This window comes from Chlorocebus sabaeus, chromosome 1 (genome assembly GCF_047675955.1).
Source record: "Chlorocebus sabaeus isolate Y175 chromosome 1, mChlSab1.0.hap1, whole genome shotgun sequence".
In the NCBI taxonomy this organism is placed as follows: Eukaryota; Metazoa; Chordata; class Mammalia; order Primates; family Cercopithecidae; genus Chlorocebus; species Chlorocebus sabaeus.
Window position 1 is genome coordinate 33,524,567 of NC_132904.1, and position 19,827 is coordinate 33,544,393.

The 19,827-nt window shown below is 36.2% G+C and overlaps 1 protein-coding gene across 3 annotated transcripts in view; it reads left to right on the forward strand.

The window, feature by feature from the left end:
* DCDC1 (doublecortin domain containing 1) overlaps positions 1-19,827 on the forward strand; it is a 505,142-nt gene that overhangs the window by 58,162 nt on the left and 427,153 nt on the right. For all 3 annotated transcript variants that reach the window (XR_012093393.1, XM_008002854.3, XM_073017517.1), the window contains exon 8: positions 12,737-12,942. Coding sequence is in view for 2 of the 3 variants with exons in the window: in XM_008002854.3 (XP_008001045.3) it covers positions 12,737-12,942 (206 nt within the window). In the remaining variant the exon portion in view is untranslated. The remainder of the gene's footprint in view (positions 1-12,736; positions 12,943-19,827) is intronic.

The following is a 19,827-nucleotide window of genomic DNA, read 5'->3' on the forward strand; positions in this document are numbered from 1 at the left end:
TTAGGTCCAAGTTCTATTGTATGGAGCTCTGATTGTCTTTAAAATTTTTTGGTTTTATATTTCTACTCTCTCCTATATATCCTATTCTATTACTGGGCTTTCAGAATGATCATTTACAGTGATTCATTTCAGTCCTGAGTTTTGTTAACAAGAAGTGAAACTTGGTATTATGAATAAGATTTTAAACCTTTTATATCCTGTATTGTAAAGATGTAGTCACAGAAAAAAATGCATGAAAGGAATTCTTGATACTACACCTAAGATCTAAATTTAAGCCTAGATATTTTCTACTAACTGCCATGTGATCTACAAAATGAAATAATTTGCTATGACAGCTTGTGATTGACAAGAATATGTGTGAGCACATTTAAAATAGGCCATCTTTTCATGTAGAAGTGTCAGTGAAATGATGGATTCTCATCATTTTAATTATTGATGATTTGGAAATATTTCAATTCCACGACACACAAGACACATTCTAAATAGCAGCATAACACTTTTTCTCATATCTGCGTCCATAATGAAATGTTCTGTCATATTTTGTTTTTCAAAAAATGCATTAGTTTAATGAACCTGGATTCATGCATTATATTCTCTTCCATTTTATGTCTACTGAATTTGTTGATTTTTAAATTGTTATGTTAAAAGCACAAGTTTCAATAGGTGACCCACTACTCACATCACATCATACCTTAATATTTCTGCTGCTAGATCTCAAGACAGAATGCTATAGTGCTGCCTACACCAATGGCTGCTTTAGTCTTGCCAAAGCAGATACCAGCCTTTGTGGTGTTCACCTGCAGGGCATTCAGTCAGCTACAGTAGTTAGGACTGACTTTCCCAAATTCCCTTTTATCTTTTGGTTTGAATAGTGTATTTATTAGGTTAGATTGTTTGTACATTTTAACTTCCACTACTCTATATATATTCAAAAGGAGGAAGATGGCATAATATGGAGAAAAAAATAACCATTTTCTTCTCAGACAGCATATGATCCTTCTATTTATGTAAGTGAGGGTAAAACTATAGGAAAAATATTTTATGTATTTTCTACTCCAAAGTTTTAAATCTGTAAATAAAAGAATAGAATATCCTTACTATATAAAATAGGTATGGATTTCAAGACAATTATGAGATGGACCAATAAAGTGTTCTTAGCCAGTAGGAAAATCTATAGCCTGCATGTGACTGGCAGCATCTCTTTATATTGTCAAATACCAAATCATTGAAAAACACCTAAATTATTGACATAACCACAAAATGTTGAATTATATTCATTCACAGGGACTGCATTTGTTTACTATACAGATGCTTGCAAACCTATACTGTTCTGTTAACTTGTATGCCTTTACAAAATTGAAAATGAAACAGTTACCTCTAAAGCAAATCACTTAGTTGTCTGCCTACGCTGCTTGTTACTTTACCTGATAATTCATTTATATATTCTATAGTTATGCTTTCTGAGCGGTTTGCTATTCGAACTTTTCACTTTTGAAGGCTTTAGATATCTTGTTAGGAGAGTTGTGAGAAATGCATTATTGTTTATTTTAAAGGACACTAGACTCGAAGTCGGATGATGTTGCAAGATTCTAGTCCCTGTGTCTGGTCTTGGGCAAACTGGTTTGTAGTTCAATGTCCTTATCTGTAATATAGATGAAGTAATACTTTAAATGACTCTTGGATATTTCTAATAAAGGTAAATTATTTGAAAATTAAGTGTCTATAAACCCCTGGTCTAAACAGAAAACTTAGAATACCGTCTTATAAACATAACTAAGACTTCAAGTTAGTGAGAACTTTGTGTCCACTTTTACCTTCCTAGAATAGCTGGCTGGGTTCAGGAAAATAACAATAACAAACTTTGTTTCGACTTTCTTCATCACTGCCAGGAAAGCAAACTAGAGTGTGAACCTGGGCCAGTCACTTAATCTCGCTAAGCCTGAGTTTCTTCATCTGTAAATTGAGCATAGTAATTTACACCTCAGCCAGGTGTGGTGGCTCTCACCTGTAATCCCAGCACTTTGGGAGGCTGAGGCAAGCAAATCACAAGGTTAAGAGATCAACTGTATCCTGGCCAACATGGGGAAACCCCATCTCTACTAAAAATACAAAAATTAGTTGGGCATGGTGGCACGCGCCTGTGGTCCCAGACACTCAGGAGGCTGAGGCAAGAAAATTACTTGAACCCGGGAGGCAGAGGTTGCAGTGAGCTGAGATCATGCCACTGCACTCCAGCCTGGTGACAGAGCGAGACTCTGTCTCAAAAAAACAAAAAACAAAACAAAACAAAAGTTTACATCTCGCAGATGTATTATGGGAAGTAAAGAAGATGATATAAAAACCTGGCATATGATAGTTACTTAAAATGTTATTTTTCTACCTGCCCTTATTTATTTTCCTTCTTTTGCTCCATCCTTTCTAGGTATGTTTCCACAAGGTTTTCATACAAGTTGTCACACATATCTGATTTTACTAACAAAGGTATTTGCTAGGTCTGAGATCTCGAAATAAATACAACCAAATTAAAATACCTGCCAAGCAGTTATGTACACAGCATGATATGGGAATCTGAGTTAAAGGCTTTGAGCTCTCAATATCTATGTGTAGGTCAAAATCAAGGCCTTTTATAAAAGGAGCCCCAAGTGGTCTTAATCTGCTCCATTCCAAAAGTTGTATTTTAAAATATGTTCATGACCCAGGGCTAGCCTTAACTTTAAGCTGCCATAACTTATTTAAAGAAAGTTCATAGAAAAGTTCAGGGAAAGGGTGACAACATTTTGATTGGCACAATAGATGGGATGTTTGTAATTTTAATCAAATGTAAATTGAAGACATACTTCAAATGATATGTCAGACTAGTGTTACTGAGTTAAAATCTAATGACAACCACTGTCATTATTAGTTAAATATAGCCATCATGCCTATAGCAATAAATGATGACACTTAAGAACATGCAGAAACAAAGAGCGCAAGTATTTAGAGAAAAGGGAGTGACTAGAAACTCAGTTGAATGCAGGAATGTGACCTGGATTTAATCTATTTACCAAACATAGAAGCAATTGTATTTTGGGCAGATGATATAATTGAATATAGCAGTATGTTTTCTTACTGTCAGAGCATTTGTATTTTATAAACTCATCTTGCACTCATGAAATGATGTGCTTATTCATATTTAATGTCATTATCTATACCTGTTTGACAGTCATAGCATTGTGTTTTCAAATTTATTGCCCAACTACAAGAGAATGAATTTTTAAAATTAGGATTTTTAATAAGCTTGTGGATCTGAAGTTGCGAGTTTGCTACTTTTTATTCTAGAAGTAGAATAAGGCAGTCTTCTTTTGGTACAAGCAAAATGGAAAATTATAATGTTGGAAGCATCCAGATTTATTTAATTTTGTGACAGACATTGGCTTTTTTGAAGTAGACTGAGGAAATATAATTATATTGTAGTTAGACCTTTTAACAGAAAGGCAAGCTAAGAAGTACTTTATCTTTTTCATGGTTTGGTTAAAAATAAACCATGAAAATAAAATAAGACATGGATTCTATGAAATAAAATATAATCTGTGGTTGGAACATAAGGTTCTCTGAGTGCTTTGGGAGAGTAAGTATATGAACAGTCAGGCAGACATGGCAGTCCCTGAGCAGCTGAGATACGACCCTTTTGGGCACTATTTCCCAAGGTTATGCTAAACCTTAGGTCTTCACTAGAGTCTGGTCACCACCTGCATCCTAACCCAGCAGAATCTTAAGTTTCCAGAGAAAAGTACCTAAGGAGAGGAAGACTGGGACAGGTCTAGGTCTGATTGCTTTGGAAGCCACCATGTGTGGCTAGCAAATTTAGAGGGGATAAGGTGATCAGGTGAGAAAAGGGCCCTTTCTTTGGCAGTTGGTTGTGTAGGACAGAGACCTTGCTGAAAGAACTATTGACAAGGTAGTGATTCAAGAACAGTTCAAAGGGAAAAAGGTAGAGATTCAAGAACATTCCAAAGGAGAAAAGGTTGAGACTCAAGAACAATCCAAAGGGGAACTCGGATGTTACTGCTGTTGAGATTTGTGAACTCTGAATATCTGAGACAGGTCTCAGTCAATTTAGGAAGCTTATTTTGCCAAAGTTAAGGATACATGTCCATGACAGCCTCAGGAGGTCCTGACGACAGTTGCCCAAGGTGGTCCGAGCACAGCTTGGTTTTCTACATTTGAGGGAGACATGAGACATCAATCAATATATGTAAGGTGAACATTGGTTTGGTCCAGAAAAGCGGGACAACTCAAAGCAAAGATGGGGCAACTTGAAGTGGGGAGGGGCCATTAAGGTCAAAGGTACATAAGAGACAAATGATTGCATTCTTTTGAGTCTCTGATTAGCCTTTTAACCTGATTCTTATAAAGGTACCAGATAGTCTCAGTCCCAGGAGTTGAAAATTTTTGAATTTTTGGAGATGAGAAAGTTAATGAAAGACAGAAATGTAGGAAGCATTAGGAAGCATTTGTTAATAATGGCTAGTATGAGGGCTGGGCATGGTGGCTCACGTCTATAATCCTAGCACTTTGGGAGACCAATGCTGGCAGATCACAAGGTCAGGAGTTTGACACCAGCCTGGCCAATGTGGTGAAACCCTGTCTCTACTAAAAATATGAAAAATTAGCTGGGTGTGGTGGTACGTGCCTGTTGTTCCAGTTACTCAGGAGGCTGAGGCAAGAGACTCCCTTGAACCTAGGAGGTGGAGGTTGCAGTGAGCCGAGATCATGCCACTGCACTCCAGCCTGGATGACATAGCGAGACTCCATCTCAAAAAAATAATAAAAGTAAAAATAAATTTAAAAAATAATAATGGCCAGTATGTTTTCCTAGAAATTCAAAGTAGATTTAGATGGCATTAGGGTTCTTGTTTGAATTGCTTGGCTCCCTGCCCCACATGCCCTATAGTCTTCTCACTATTTTGTTGCTACTCACTCCACTCACCCCCAGCCTTTGAGAATAGCCTCTTCCTCACCAGGGTTGAAGCCTTGTCAAGTCTTTGCTGACCACCTTCAGTTTCTCTGTGTTGGCATGGAAGAGTCAGATTCTGTTTTTCTTCTTGCCTCTGGATGTAATAATGCTTACATTACCCTGACTGTCAGCCCTCGAACCACATTTCTTGATATGAAAACACATGTCCTCGGAGTGGTGATGTACACAAGAATCACTTCCTGTTGCTAAATAGGAGGGTTCCCCAGTTGATATGGTCCGGATCTGTGTCCCCACGGAAATCTCATATTGAATTGTAATCTGAAATGTAATCCCCTCATGTTGGGGAAGATACCTCATGGGAGGTAATTAGATCATGGGGGTGGTCCCCCCCATGCTGTTCTCATAATGGTGAGTGAGTTCTTACTCGATCTGGTGGCTTTATAAGGGGCTTTTTGCCTCTTTGCTCTGCACTTCTCCTTCCTGCCATACTGTGAAGAGGGATGTGTTTGCTTCTCCTTCCACCATGATTCTAAGTTTCCTGAGGCCCCCCTACCCATGCTGAACTGTAAGTCAATTAAACCTCTTTTTAAATAAATTACCCAGTTTTGGGTATGTCTTTATTAGCGGTGTGAAAATGCACTAATACAGTAAATTGGTACCAGGTAGTGGAGCGCTGCTGTAAAGATCCCCATAAATGAAGCAACTTTGGAACTAGGTAATGGGCAGAGGTTGGGACAGTTTGGAGGGCTTAGAAGAAGACAGAAAGATGTGGGAAATTTTGGAATGTCCTAGAGACTTGTTGAATGGCTTTGACCAAAATGCTGTTGTTGGCTGGAGCAATACGGGAAGATCTTAAACTGGATCCTGAAAGGACTTGAGTCTGAATAGGTGAAGTATGGGGTTAAAAGTGAACAGGGTTAATGAACAGATTTGCTTAGGTAAAATAGTGCTTCAAACTAGGGTAAGACAAGAACAGAAAATTTCAATGGCATCAGATTGTCTGTAAACTTCTGTTAGACATAAGGTTAGGAAAAAGGACTTGTGTCTTTTTTCATATTCCTTGCACAGAATCTGGCACATGGGATATACTCAACAAGTATTTGTTGACTGCCTGACAGGCCCCTGATGGACTGACTGACTGGCTGGCTGGCTGACTGACTGACTTGGAGAAAACTTCAAAAACTAGTTCCAAGAGTTTTCTCTTTAGGTAATGATAAAATTGATGTCTTAGGAAAATTCAGCTGTGATTGGTGTATAGAATGTCCGATGTGACGGAGAAGAATCATATACAATTAGAAAGCTCTTGCAGATTTTAGGAGGCTGAGAGAGAAATGGACAAATGGGTCTGGTTGGAAATGGAAAAAAAAATGATGCTTTTAAGAGTTACTGTGAAGAAGGAATAACTGAGAGGTCTCCCTTCCTTTACTGTGTCTCAGGTCAGATTCCCTAGAAGCAGAACCTGAGATGAGGATTTTAGTGCAAGAGACTTTTTGAGGGAATACTCTCAGTTGAACCATGTAAGGGAGTGAGAGAAGGAGCCTAGAGCAGAGGAAGAAGCACGGCCGAGACATGTGTCCACTGGAAATCTAGCCCCAGTCTGGAATGTGAAAGACACCAGAGAATTGCTCCCCTTTGAGGCAAGAGGACTGGCTACTGTGTCCCAGAATCAGTCAATCGTTGATTGTGGGCTGTCTCCCTAGGTAGGAGGGAGGAGATCACAACCTTGCAGGCATTTCCTGACTAGGTTTCTTTCAGTCAAAGGTAATTCTCAGAAGGGTGCAGCTGTGTGATGGTCACAGCCAGGACTCACAGCAACTGGAGTTTGGGTGCACTAGCCTGCTAAAAGGCACCTTGGTGGGGCACCAACAGTGTCTACTACACTATGCACTATAGTCGACCCTCTGTATCCACGGGTTCTGCTTCTGTGGGTTCAACTAAATGTGGATCAAAAATACTCAGAAAAAAAGAGTTATAAAAATAACAATAGAACAATAAAAAAAAAATACAAACAAAAATACAGTATAACAACTATTTACTTAGCATTCACATTGTATTAGGTATTATAAATAATCTAGAGATGATTTAAAGTACACAGGGGGATGTGTGTAGGTTATATACAAATACACCTACATTTTATATAAAGGACTTGAGCATCTACAGATTTTGGTATCCTAGGGGTCTTGATAGCAAGCCTCCATGGATACCCAGGGACAACTGTACTTTCTTCACATATCACCCTGCTGAGAATCTTCCAACAGCTTCCTGTCACATCCAGAATAAAATCCAAATCCTTTATCTTGACCTGAACAATGTGGCCCCTTTGTGCCTCTTCAGCTTTAACCACATACACTCTTTCTGTTTTTTCTCTCTCTTTCCTTCCTTCCTTCCTTCCTTCCTTCCTTCCTTCCTTCCTTCCTTCCTTCCTTCCTTCCTTCCTTCCTTCCTTCCTTCTTTCCTTCCTTTCTCTCGCTCTCTTGCTCTTTCTCTCCCTCCCTCCCTCCCTCCCTCTCTCTCTTTCTTTCTTCCTCTCTCTCTTTCTTTCTTTCTCTTTCTTTCTTCCTCTCTCTCTCTTTCTTTCTCTTTCTTTCTTCCTTTTTCTTTCTTTCTTCCTTTTTTTCTTTCTTTCGCTCTCTTGCTGTCTTTCTTTCTCTCCCTCCCTCTCTCCCTCTTTCTTTCTTTGTCTTTCTTTCTTTCTCTCTCTCTTTCTTTCTCTCCCTCCCTCTCTCCCTCCTTCCCTCCCTCCCTCTCTCTTTCTTTCTTTCTTTCTTTCCCTTCCTTCCTTCCCTCTTCCTTCCTTCTGTCCTTCCTTCTTCCTTCCTTCCTTCCTTCCTTCCTCTCTCTCTCTTTCTCTCTCCTCCCTCCCTCCCTCCCTCCCTCCCTCCCTCCCTCCCTCCCTTCCTTCCTTCCTTCCTTCCTTCCTTCCTTCCTTCCTTCCTTCCTTCCTTCCTTCCTTCCTTCCTATGGAGTTTCACTCTTGTTGCCCAGGCTGGAATGCAGTGGCACAATCTCAGCTCACTGCAACCTCTGCCTCCTGGGTTCAAGTGATTCTCCTGCCTCAGCCTCCCGAATAGGTGGGATTACAGGCACCCACCACAATGCCTCACTATTTTTTTGTATTTTTAGTAGAGACAGAGTTTCACCATGTTGACCAGCCTGGTCTCGAACTCCTGACCTCAGGTGATCCACCTGCCTCGGCCACCCAAAGTGCTGGGATTACAGGCATGAGCCACTGCACCTGGTCTATTTTTCTTTCTTAAACATGCCAGACCGATCCTCATTTCGAGTCTCTGTGCTTGGTTTTCACTCTGCTTGGAATACCTTTCCCCCGGATTTTCACAACTAACTTCTCATCACATATGCCTTTCTGTTCAGAGAGACCTTACACTGTTGGTTTCTCTGCCAGAAGACTGTGAACTGCACAACTAGCTCTGTCCTCCTTACAGTTGTCACCCTGGTGCCTTGATGTGTGGACACCCAATAAGTATTGCTGAATGAATAAGCAATTAGTTGGAGAGAAATGAATAAGCAGTATAGGTACAAGGTCTCGCTGAGAGAGTGGATAACTGTAAAAGAAGTGGAAACACTGACAGAAATAAAAACTGTGAAGGGTGAGTCAGTTTGTGTAGAAAGATATGAAATTTTACTTTGAACATTGAATTTGAGATATGTGGAAGTGGCAGAAGAGTGCAGTGATTGGGAGCACAGCTTCTTGAACTAAATTCATATCCCAGTGCCACCACATACCAGTAGTATGATCTTGGGCAAGTTAATGCCTCTGTGCCTCAGTTTCCTCAACTGTAAATAAGAACGATAGTATTACCTATCTCATAAAGTTGTTGAGAGAACAAAATAAGTTAATATCTATAAATCACATAAATAGAGTCTGGCTATAGTATTGTTTTCCATGGAATTTAAGGAGTTCTGCATGTGACAGAGTTTCAGCCGGAGCTGGGACTAGAGTTGGGTGAGTGAAGTACCAATGGGACACAATTTGAGGAGCCACTTGCTCTGAGGGTTGTGTGAGGGCCCTGCACAGCTTCCTTAAATTTTGCCTCATTGGCCTTCATTCCCCTTACCCTAGTGCTGGCCTTGGAAAACCCTTTATTGGTAAGATTCTCTAAATCTTGGCGCCTGTAACATCTCCATCTGGCCTTAGTGGGAGTGGTTTCTTGCTCTTTCTAATCTCTGGGTTGCCTAACTGTCCTTCAGTTGCTTCTCAGCCTTTTCTATCACTTACATAACCAATTACCTGCAGTCAGTTTCCTCTGCCCAAATCCTCTGAGTAGATTCTGCTTTCCTGATTGGACTCTGACTGATGTAACAATTAATATACTCCGACGCCTCATAATAAGCAATAGAATTTCAGGGAGGTGAGGGAAGAAGCTAACATTTATGGAATGACTTTAATATGTTAGGTAATTTTACATATTATCAGTGGAATCAGCCCCCACTATTTCAATGTAGGTTCTTTTCTATTTTCCCTAAGTGTCGACTGGTCTGAGAAATAAAGAGAAAGAGTACAAAGAGAGAAATTTTACAGCTGGGCCTCCAGGGGTGTCATCACATATTGGTAGGACCATGATGGTGACCCTGAGCTGCAAAACCATCAGGTTTTTATTAGGGATTTTAAAAGGGGAGGGGATGTACAAACAGGGAGTAAGTCACAAAGATCACATGCTTCAAAGGGCAGTAAAGATCACAAGGCGAGGCAAAATTAGAATTACTGATGAGGGTCTATGTCCCACTGTGCACGCATTGTCTTAAAAAACATCTTAAGAGGATACAGGATTTGAGAGCAGACTACCAGTCTGACTAGAATTTACTAGGCTGGAATTTCCTAATCCTAGTAAGCCTGAGAGTACTGCAGGAGATCAGGGCGTATTTCAGTCCTTATCTCAACCACATAAGACAGACACTCCCAGAGTGGCCGTCTATAGACCTACCCCCAGGAATGCATTCCTTCCCCAGGGTCTCAATTATTAATATTCCTTGCTGGGAAAAGAATTCAGCAATATTTCTCCTACTTGCATGCCCGTTTATAGGCTCCCTGCAAGAAGAAAAATATGGCTCTATTCTGCCCAACCCTGCAGGCAGTCAGACCTTATGATTATCTTCCCTCGTTCCTGGAAAATTGCTGTTATCCTGTTCTTTTTCAGGGTGCACTGATTTCATATTGTTCAAACACACATATTTTACAGTCAATTTATACAATAGTGGTCCTGAGGTGACATACATTCTCAACTTATGAAGATGACAGGATTAAGAGATTAAAGTAAAGACAGACATAAGAAATTATAAGAGTATTGACTGGGGAAGTGACAAATGTCCATGAAATCTTCACAATTTATGTTCAGAGATTACAGTAAAGACAGGTGTAAGAAATTGTAAAAGTATTAATTTTGGGAACTGATAAATGTCCATACAATCTTCATCCCTATCAGATAGTGGAGTGATGCTCGCTAGATAATTTTTAATGAGAAATCTGAGATTCAGGGAGGTATAGTACATCTAGTGTCACTAAGAAACAGAGTTAGGGTTCAAGCATAGTTTGAAGGTAGAGGTAATACCCTTTCACCATGCAGATTGTAGGTAAACTCCCATTGAACTACAATAATTCATTCTTTCTTTTTCCCCCCTGTGAGAGATTTTTTTTTTCCCAGAGAAATACTGACTGACAATGATCAGCACCTATGGGATCTCCTCCTCTTCTTTTTTTCTTCTTTATTTATTGAGGTCACATAATGCAAAATTAATAATTTTAAAGTGAGCAATTTAGTAACATTTAGTGCATTCACACTGTCATGTAACCAATACCTCTATCTAGTTCCAAAATATTTCCATCATTTCAAAATATAACACTTTACCCATTAAGCTTCTCTTCAATCCCCTCTCCTCCCTGCTGCTGGCAACCATCAATGTATGTTCTGTTTTTATAGATTTACCTATTCTGATATTTCATGTAAATGGAATCATACAATATGTCACCTTTTTTATGTCTGGCTTCTTTCATTTAGCATAATGTTTTTGAGGTTTGTCCATATTGTAGCAAGTATCAGTACTTCATTCTTTTTTATGACTGAATAATATTCCATCTATGTTATACATTGTACCACCATTGTACCAGTCATTCCATAATGATCATATAATGTTTATCCATTCATCTATTGATAGACATTTGGTTACCACATGTTGGCTATTGTAAATAGTGCTGCTATGAACATGTGTGTACATGTACTTACTTGAGTATCTGTTTTCAATTCTTTTGGCTATTTATGAACTCATTAACTTATAGTTAATATAGTTAACTATATTTTATATGTATTTAATATATTTAAACTATATTTAATATATTTAATAACTAATAAGTTAACTATAGTTAATATAGTTAAAATAACTCATTTTTCTATTATAATTTCTAATTCCTATTAATTTCAGTTTACAAAATGAAAACACACAGTAACAAATTTCTGTTAAAATGTTTTTTCTCTTTTTGAAGGCTTATGTCTATAGTCTTATAATCTAGTTTTAATTTAATCAGCAAGTTTTGTTTATCTGCTATGGTATATGTGTTTTTATATGTATATATGTTTGTCGGTAACAGAGAGAAAGAAGTGGGGGAGAATAGAGGGTTTTTTGTTGTTGTTGTTGAACATTTAATATAGTCATTCTGAGACTTGAAGGTTATTACAACCACTGGCTTATTTTTCATATCAATATTGGCAGATTTTATGTAAAGTAACATTTCTAGGCCAAAGAGGCCAAGCTTCTTTCAAGGTAAGTGCTAACAGAGAAAGATCATTTGAAAATCTAGGCAAATTTCAATGCAAAATAGCAATAAATGCAGCTATTTTCAGTTATCTGTAAATAAAATTATGTTTCTTTCAGAACAAATAAGAGCAGATGAGGGAGGGATCATTGTATTTTTGTAATTTATGTAAGAAGAAAATATGATTAAAATAAATTGAATGCACAAATAAGTAGCTCAGGTGCAAATTATTTATTTATGAAACAAAACCTCTTGAAAAGAGAAGAATGCTGACAGCAACTTAGAATGCTATATACTGCACTCCTGTTCTTACCCTTACATTTTCAAAGTCAAACATAGTAATTTAGTTGTGCTCCTGTTTATATTAGTGGGAGTTTTAAAAGTTAAATTTCTGCACACAGCTTTGAAAATGTATAGGTCAAAATAAACTGTTAATGAAAAACTGTTTTTCATTTTCAGTGAAATAGTTTAAATCTCTCACCAAGGATGTCCTAGAAGGCACCTTCCTTCTAGTCACAGGAGAAGAATTATAGTATAATGTTACTATTTGGAGGTCAGCATCTTTAAAGCAACATGGATAAGAAATCATATTAAAAAGACAAGAAATGTTTCCCAACCCTAAAGAACATAAAAGTTCAGGACCTATGTAGTTTCATAGTAAGCAAAGGACATTGGACATTTTCAATGGACCCTTTCAGCTGGGTGCATATAATCAGTAATAGAGGTATGCTAAGGTGAATTTTAATTAGGACTAAATTGTGGTATTACTCTTTCATACCCTGAACATCTGTTCCCTTCAGAAATGATGATTTATGCAGGCTATCAGAGCAGACAGCTTGCTACAGCTTATGTCACGGTTAGTAAGAAGCTGGTGGTAGCATTTCAGAAAACCCAGCATCTAAATGGAGACTGGCCAGTGTATAATATACAGGTAGTAGAGGGAGGGAAGTATGATGTGTCCGTTTTTAATTTTGAAGCCAAATATTGACTTGACTTAAAAAATTATCTTCTAGACCATCTGTTGTTAATGAAGAAAGTAACTTGGACAATGAATGGGTTGATGCTTCCTACTGATGTCAAAAGACGGAAAACCAAGCCTGTTCTTTCTATTAGAATGAAGAAACTTACTGAGAGGACCTCAGTCCGAATTCTGTTCTTTAAGAATGGCATGGGGCAGGATGGGCATGTGATTACAGTGGGAAAAGAAACAATGAAAAAGGTAATTTTATATTAAATATTGAACTATGAATTCAATTTCAAAATTTTGTGACTTTTGAAATGTGTTATTTTTTTCTTCTAAATATCAATGTCAACAAATAAACTGAAATATTAAGAAGATATTATATAGAACTAAAAAATTCTATATAAACCTGTTTATAAGTCTGTTTATTGCACTAATACCATAAATTACCATAGCAAAGCAACAATATTTCAGGAAATTATTTGGCTAACATAGTTAGTCATTCACCTAGTTAAAATGTTAAGTTTATACTAGAGAAAACATTCTAAACATTCTAATTAGTTACAATATTTTATAAGCTATTTAGATCGAAGCCAGTCTAACCTAGCTTCCAGTCTCAAATCTGCCTCTTTTCATTTAGAATACTGGTAAGACCTAAAAATATCCTTGCTCCTCTAAAGAATTAGCAAAGCCCCAAATCACTAAAGTGCAGTTTCAAAGTATTCATAGAAGTTTTAAAAACAAATCTAAGGGGCCCAAGAAAAATCATGAAACAAGCAAACTTAAAAAAAAAGTTAAAGTATTACTTGTCATACAAACGCATGTTTTTTAGAAGGTGTTTATACTTTCTAAAACATCTTTGATATTAAAAAAAATACCGAGGAGCTAATAGGAATTTGAAACACACACACACATTTTTACACAGATAAGGATTTTTCAACCAATTTTACAGCAACCTAATAATAATATAGTAACAAATGTGTTGAGAATGTATGAGAGACAGTAAAACATAACCAAATGCCTAGGCTTGAATCTTGGTTTCACCATTCACTAACTATGAGGCCTTGGACACCTTTGTTTCCCTGAGCCTCAGTTTCTTCATCTAAAAAAACCAGAGATAACAGTAGTACCTACTTCATAGAGTTGCTGCGAGGATTTAATGTGATATTATGCATGGAGTACAATGCCTGGCACCCAGAAAGTTCCCATTAAATGTTTCTAGTCTCATCTTTGAGACTCATAATATACACCTAACAGAAATTAGTTTTCTTTCTAATAGAAAATTTTTGTTATGAAATCAAGATAATTTTGTTATACAAAACTATTTCAAATTGAATGTTGCTTGGAACAGGTGAATAGTTGACTAGATATTGGAATTTTAATCAAAATATCTACTTCATTTATTTATTTTTGTGGTTGTTTTACAACCACAACTGGTTAAGAGCATTTACCAATGAGCTGGGAAACCTGAGTTTTGTTTCCTTCTCATCTGCAGATTTGGATTATGATATTAAGGGATATTACACAGCAGAGCAAATTGCTAAGGCAAGTTATAACATCTTCCCTGGCGATTTTGAAAAATAGAGAAGATGGACATATCTCTTGGACTGTTAAAATGCAGTCATTCTTGGAGATAGAAGCTAAGTTAGATAACCTCTTGAGTTCACTTCAGTTCAATCTCTGTAATTCCATGCCTTAGTGATAAAATTGGAGTAATAGTCACTCTTACAGATTATATGTTCTTAGATGAAAGGTTGAGTATAAATAAAAATGCCACTGCTATTTTGCTTTTTGTCTCTAGAGAGGAATTTATTTAAAACTGGATGATCAAGGAAGTCTTTAGCTTGCATTTTTCTTTTACAATTTGTAGAAAATATTTAAAGAATTTTCACAAATTCATGATAGAACTCATAATAGAACATGATTTAGTAACAAATGTATTAGCAAATATTTGCCTCAGTATCACATTTAAGAATGAGGCAAAGAAGAGGAGGCAACAAAATACTGATCTTGGGTGTCAATAAGAACTTTTTAGAAGGGAAAAATAAGGCTTGCTAATTATTTTGTTAATAAAATTTAAATTTTGAAAGTGTTGTTGATAATCATAGGATCATGCTCTATTTATATATTAAACACCAAATCAGTAATAGAAATAAGGAAGTGTCATAGTCTTAAGAGAAAAACAAATTATTTTCTCTTTTATGATAAAACATTAGGAATGTTAGCTATTTTTCAATTACTACTAAGTAATGTAAAACTGAAGTAGAGTGTAAAGTATTCTAATATGGTGAAGGTTATTGCAGTGGGATAAGAAGAGAATTATTGAGGATGAGTGGTACAATAAGGTAGTTAAAGCATAAAAGTCCTCTATGAGCACAGAATAGAGCCAAGGGGAAATGACTGTATGTTAATTACAAGGAGAAAATCAAAAGGAAATTCATTTATTTACTTTAGGAAGTAATTAAGAAGTTTGAAATGAGGGCCAAAATGATATATTTCTTTACTAAACTCTAGAATACCAGAACTATAGCACATCTCTTTGCAATTTAAATCTGATGATTTTAGAATTACTTGATATGGTTTCAGTAATCACACAGCATGTGCTACTATAGGATATAGGCTAAACATTTATATCCATGGGTTGAGAAAGGTATTAAGAAAAGTTTGTGGGCATAAGATGCCAAATTAATGGGAAATGAAATATGGCTGATATGGATACACAACTTTGAGATTAGCATCGTGGTGGATAAGTTTTATTCTCTTCCAATTACATCTTGGATTCATTTTCAGATAATTGATGGCTGTGTGGATTATTTTATTATTCAAGATAGCATTTCTTTTCTGAAAAATGTTTGATTTTTTTCCAGTAGTTAATAATTATATCTTTCTTACTTGGGTTTTTGCTTGGTTTGCTACTATCACCAATAGCATGAAATTACAGTGGTGAAGAAAATGATGGAAAAGATAATGAAATGAATGAAACAATAAAAAAAAATTCGCTGTCCTCTTGCTCCCATTTGAACTGGCTGTTTTCTATGATCTCTATGCTGGGATCTGTCTTTACTATCAACCTGAGAATTATCGTTCTCTCTCTCCTGTGTTGGATTTCTTTTCCCTGGTTCCCTAGTTTTCCCGTACCTCATCTATTCTACTGTTTGCATATTCCAGTGGCTTCCCAAAAAAGAGAATATGGATGGTGAATATTTTGAAATCTTGGGAAATATTTTTTCTTTCAAACATTAAAAGTATTGCTCTATTGATTTTTGTTGCTAGTGTTGCTGCTGAGAAGTCTGATATCATACTGATTAATCATCCTTTTTAGGTGACACAAAAGATGAAAACATTTAGGACCATCTCTTTATTGACAGTGTTCAAAGTTTTTTTCAAGATGTGCTGAATACTCAGGATGTCTTCTCAGTTTGAAAAGTGTCATCCTTTTCTTTTGAGATGTTTTATTGAACTATATATATTTCTGACAATATCCTTTTACTGTAGTTTTTCTGTTATTATTTTATGGAGCTCCTACTTTTATATGTTGGATCTTATGTACTGAACTTCTAATTTTCTTATCTGGGAGATTTGCTTATCTTTACCTCCCAATCCAGTGAATCTTTTGCTTCTCCTTGTACCGTCTGTTTTTTTTCAGGGGGAGTTGGAGGGGGGTTGGAGGCATTGCTTTTGTTTTATTTGGTTTTGGTCTTTAATGTTACAGACTACAGACTTACTTTAAGTATGAGTTACTCCTCCATCAATATTTAAAAGTGAAGAACCAAAAAGTTGGTTGAAAAGCTATGAGCATAGGTTTGTGTTATTGACAGATGGATTTCATTGGAGAGTGTTTTGACTAGGATTTTTCATTGGGGTTGGGTTCCTAATTATCAGTGTCTTTTCTCTGGAGTTAATCAATTTCAGCAAATAAAGTCCGCCAATTTGAGCAATGTACTAGCCAAGTGGAGAAGGGGGTTAAGAGTTTCACTTTCATTTAATTCTCCTCTTTTCGGTAAGAGGTTTAGTCTCTCCAGAGAACAAATCAACAAATCTCGTGTCTTCTCTTCTGATAGCAAAAGTATAGTTGCCTACCTGGTTGATGTGGGAAGGATTCTGGAGGTTTATCTGTTTTCTGTATAGTCAATCTGTTTTTAGCCCAACTTTTAGAGGTACCTAATGCCTCAAATTTATAAGCTTTTTTGGGGTTCTGCAATACAAATAAAATGTACTTTTACTAGTTTAAGTTTTGACTTTTCTGGTCTGCTAAATCATTTACCACTTAATTATCTTCCCACCTTTCTGGTTCTCTTTTTTGGAAAATAAATGTTAAGTGTCAATCTTTTAATATTGATAATAATTGATTAATAATTATTGATTTTTATAGATAAAAATGAATAATTCTAATATTTTCTTCCTATCCCAATTGTTTTCCCAGTTTCTTGGGGTTTATGCAGCATAATTTGGCAAACGTAGTGTTAGCTTACTTCAGTGAGAACAGAATACTTTTCCTCTGTTACCTGGAGGCGTCATATACTTACTGCAGGCAAAAGGCCCACAGTTTTTTTCAAAGTGTGGTCCACAGAACACTTTCATCAGAATTGTCTGGCCTTTCTGTTAAAGGTTCAGACTCCTAGGCCCTACCACGCCTATTGAGTTAAGAATTCTTGAGTGTGGGCCCTAGTAATCTGAATTTCAACAAATGTCTCCAAACGATTCCTAGCCACTCTAAAGTTTGAGAATTCTTATTCCAGTGTTCTAAAATTTCAAACTTACTAATTGATGGAAATCTTCACAGACTTCCTTTTTGCTTGTTCTCCTGTACTTCTCATATAATTTAAGAGAAAAAAAAAACTTGTGAGACAGAATAAAAGAGGTTGGGGGAAATTAGATAACTAGTTGTTAGATTAGAATGAGTGCAGGGAGTTCAGAAATCAGGAAATAGAAAACATTTATAAGCCAGCAGAAAAAGAGTGGTTATGTGTAGCAAGTCTGGCTTAGGAAAAAAATACTCCCTTCATATTTATATGTAAACATATTTCATTGTAATTACTTTTTCCTGTTATTACTGAAAAAACATATAACTATTGCGAGAATTACTCCTATATGAATTTCAAGGTGTAAATAAGCAATAGACTTTATTAGATGCCTTTAAGCTAGGAGAAATATGTATTTCTATGATGTTTACCATTTATTAATTAAAAAAACATAATAAGCTTAAACAAAAAAATAAGAAAAATTTCAAGCTTAAGAAAGGCCCAATTCAATTGAAATAACACAATATAATGATATGATTGTGGAATGTTCACACAGAAATTAGTAACTATGGCAGCAGAGATTTTCCCAATAGTGTGGGTAAAATAATTTAGAGAGTATCTTCAGAGATTCAAAAAGGAGCACCTGAGGTAGCAAAATTTGATTAAGGATGCTCAACATGGATTCCGACAGAGGAGGTCATGCATAATTAGTATGTTGGAACTTCTTTAAAGAGCTTTTTATGAAATATGAGGAAAAGTCCATTGATACTACTTATTATTGTTATTTAAAAATTAGGCTAGAGTTTTAAACCAGAGATTAATATCTGATTAAAAAAACAAAAGAAGAATTTTAAAAATATGGAATTTGATAATATGGTTTATTCTCAAGAGGCTATGAATAGCCAGTTGCCTTTTCATTATTTAATGTGAATTTCTAGGATTATACAATTGAGTTATTTTAGAATATTATATCATTATTTATAGTCAGATTTTTTTCTTAAATGAAATTCTAAAAAAAGCAAAAAGAGAAAGAATGTATTTAATAGAAATAAAAACAAATGAGAATTTTCAGTCTAAAGATTCATTTACTTTACTGATGGTAGTTAAGGAAAGTCCTTAATATTATTTAGGGGCAGTTGAGACATAAACATGGCCAGGCACGGTGGCTCACGCCTGTAATCCCAGCACCTTGGTAGGCCGAGGTGGACGGATCACCTAAGGTCAGGAGTTCGAGACCAGCCTGGCCAACATGGTGAAACCCTGTCTCTACTAAAAATACAAAAATTAGCTGGGTATGGTGGCGGGCGCCTGTAATCCCAGCTATTTGGGAGGCTGAGGCAGGAAAATCGTTTGAACCTGAGAGGCGGAGGCTGTAGTGAGCCAAGATCATGCCACTGTACTCCAGCCTGGGTGACAGAGCAATACTCCATCTAAAAAAAAACCAAAAAAAGACATAAACATGATATTCAATTTGAAAGGTAAAATGTATTTCTGTGTTTTTTTTTTTTTTTTTTTTTTTTTGAGGCAGAGTCTCGCTCTGTTGCCCAGGCTGGAGTGCAGTATTTTTGTGTTTTTTATTAAAATTATTTTATAGTTTTTGTATGTACATTTTATATTTTAATGTATTTTAATTTTTAAGACTATGTAACAATAATGGTTACATTGAAGTGTTTATTAGATTTGTGTCCATGCATGCCTTATCATTAAAGAATCTTTGATGAATTTTATCGAGTTTCTGGACATTAGAATCACAGGATTTTATGAAGTAATCTAGTCAAGCTACTCAAAAAACTGAAACTTAGACAAGCTAACTACCATATCCAAAGTGGATCAAGTGAAATAGCTGGTACTATAACCCATTTTCTGATTTTAAGAGCAATATTCTTTATTATTCAAAACTTCCCTTAATATTACTTTTTCTTAAATTTTAATTCCTACTGTGTCGTGTCTTAAAAATGATTTAACATAACCATCAAAAATAAAAACGTAAGACATCTGTTTCCAATTGGAGTAATTAGTATCAGACTAGCCATTCCATTCTAAACAACTGAAAAACTGGAAAAAATATATGACAACTATTTTTAGGTATTAAACAACAGGAAGCATCAGCTATAATGCCTAATAGAAGGGGAAAAGTTGAAGTGAGTCCTAAAGTTCACTATGTCTTTGTACCTGGAGGAATTTATGGATCGTAGTAGAGAGAGAGGGAGGGAGGGTGGGAAAGAGTGAGAGAGAGAGAGACAAGAGAGAATCTAAGAAAAGCACAGTGGTCCCCATAAACTGAAGAGAAAGACATCAAAGTTCTAGGTGGCTGAAATTTGCAGAGCAATACCATAAGAGGGAACTATTTGTAGAATAGTTCTCAAATTTTGTGTAAGCATCCCCTCATGTCTTTGGCTGA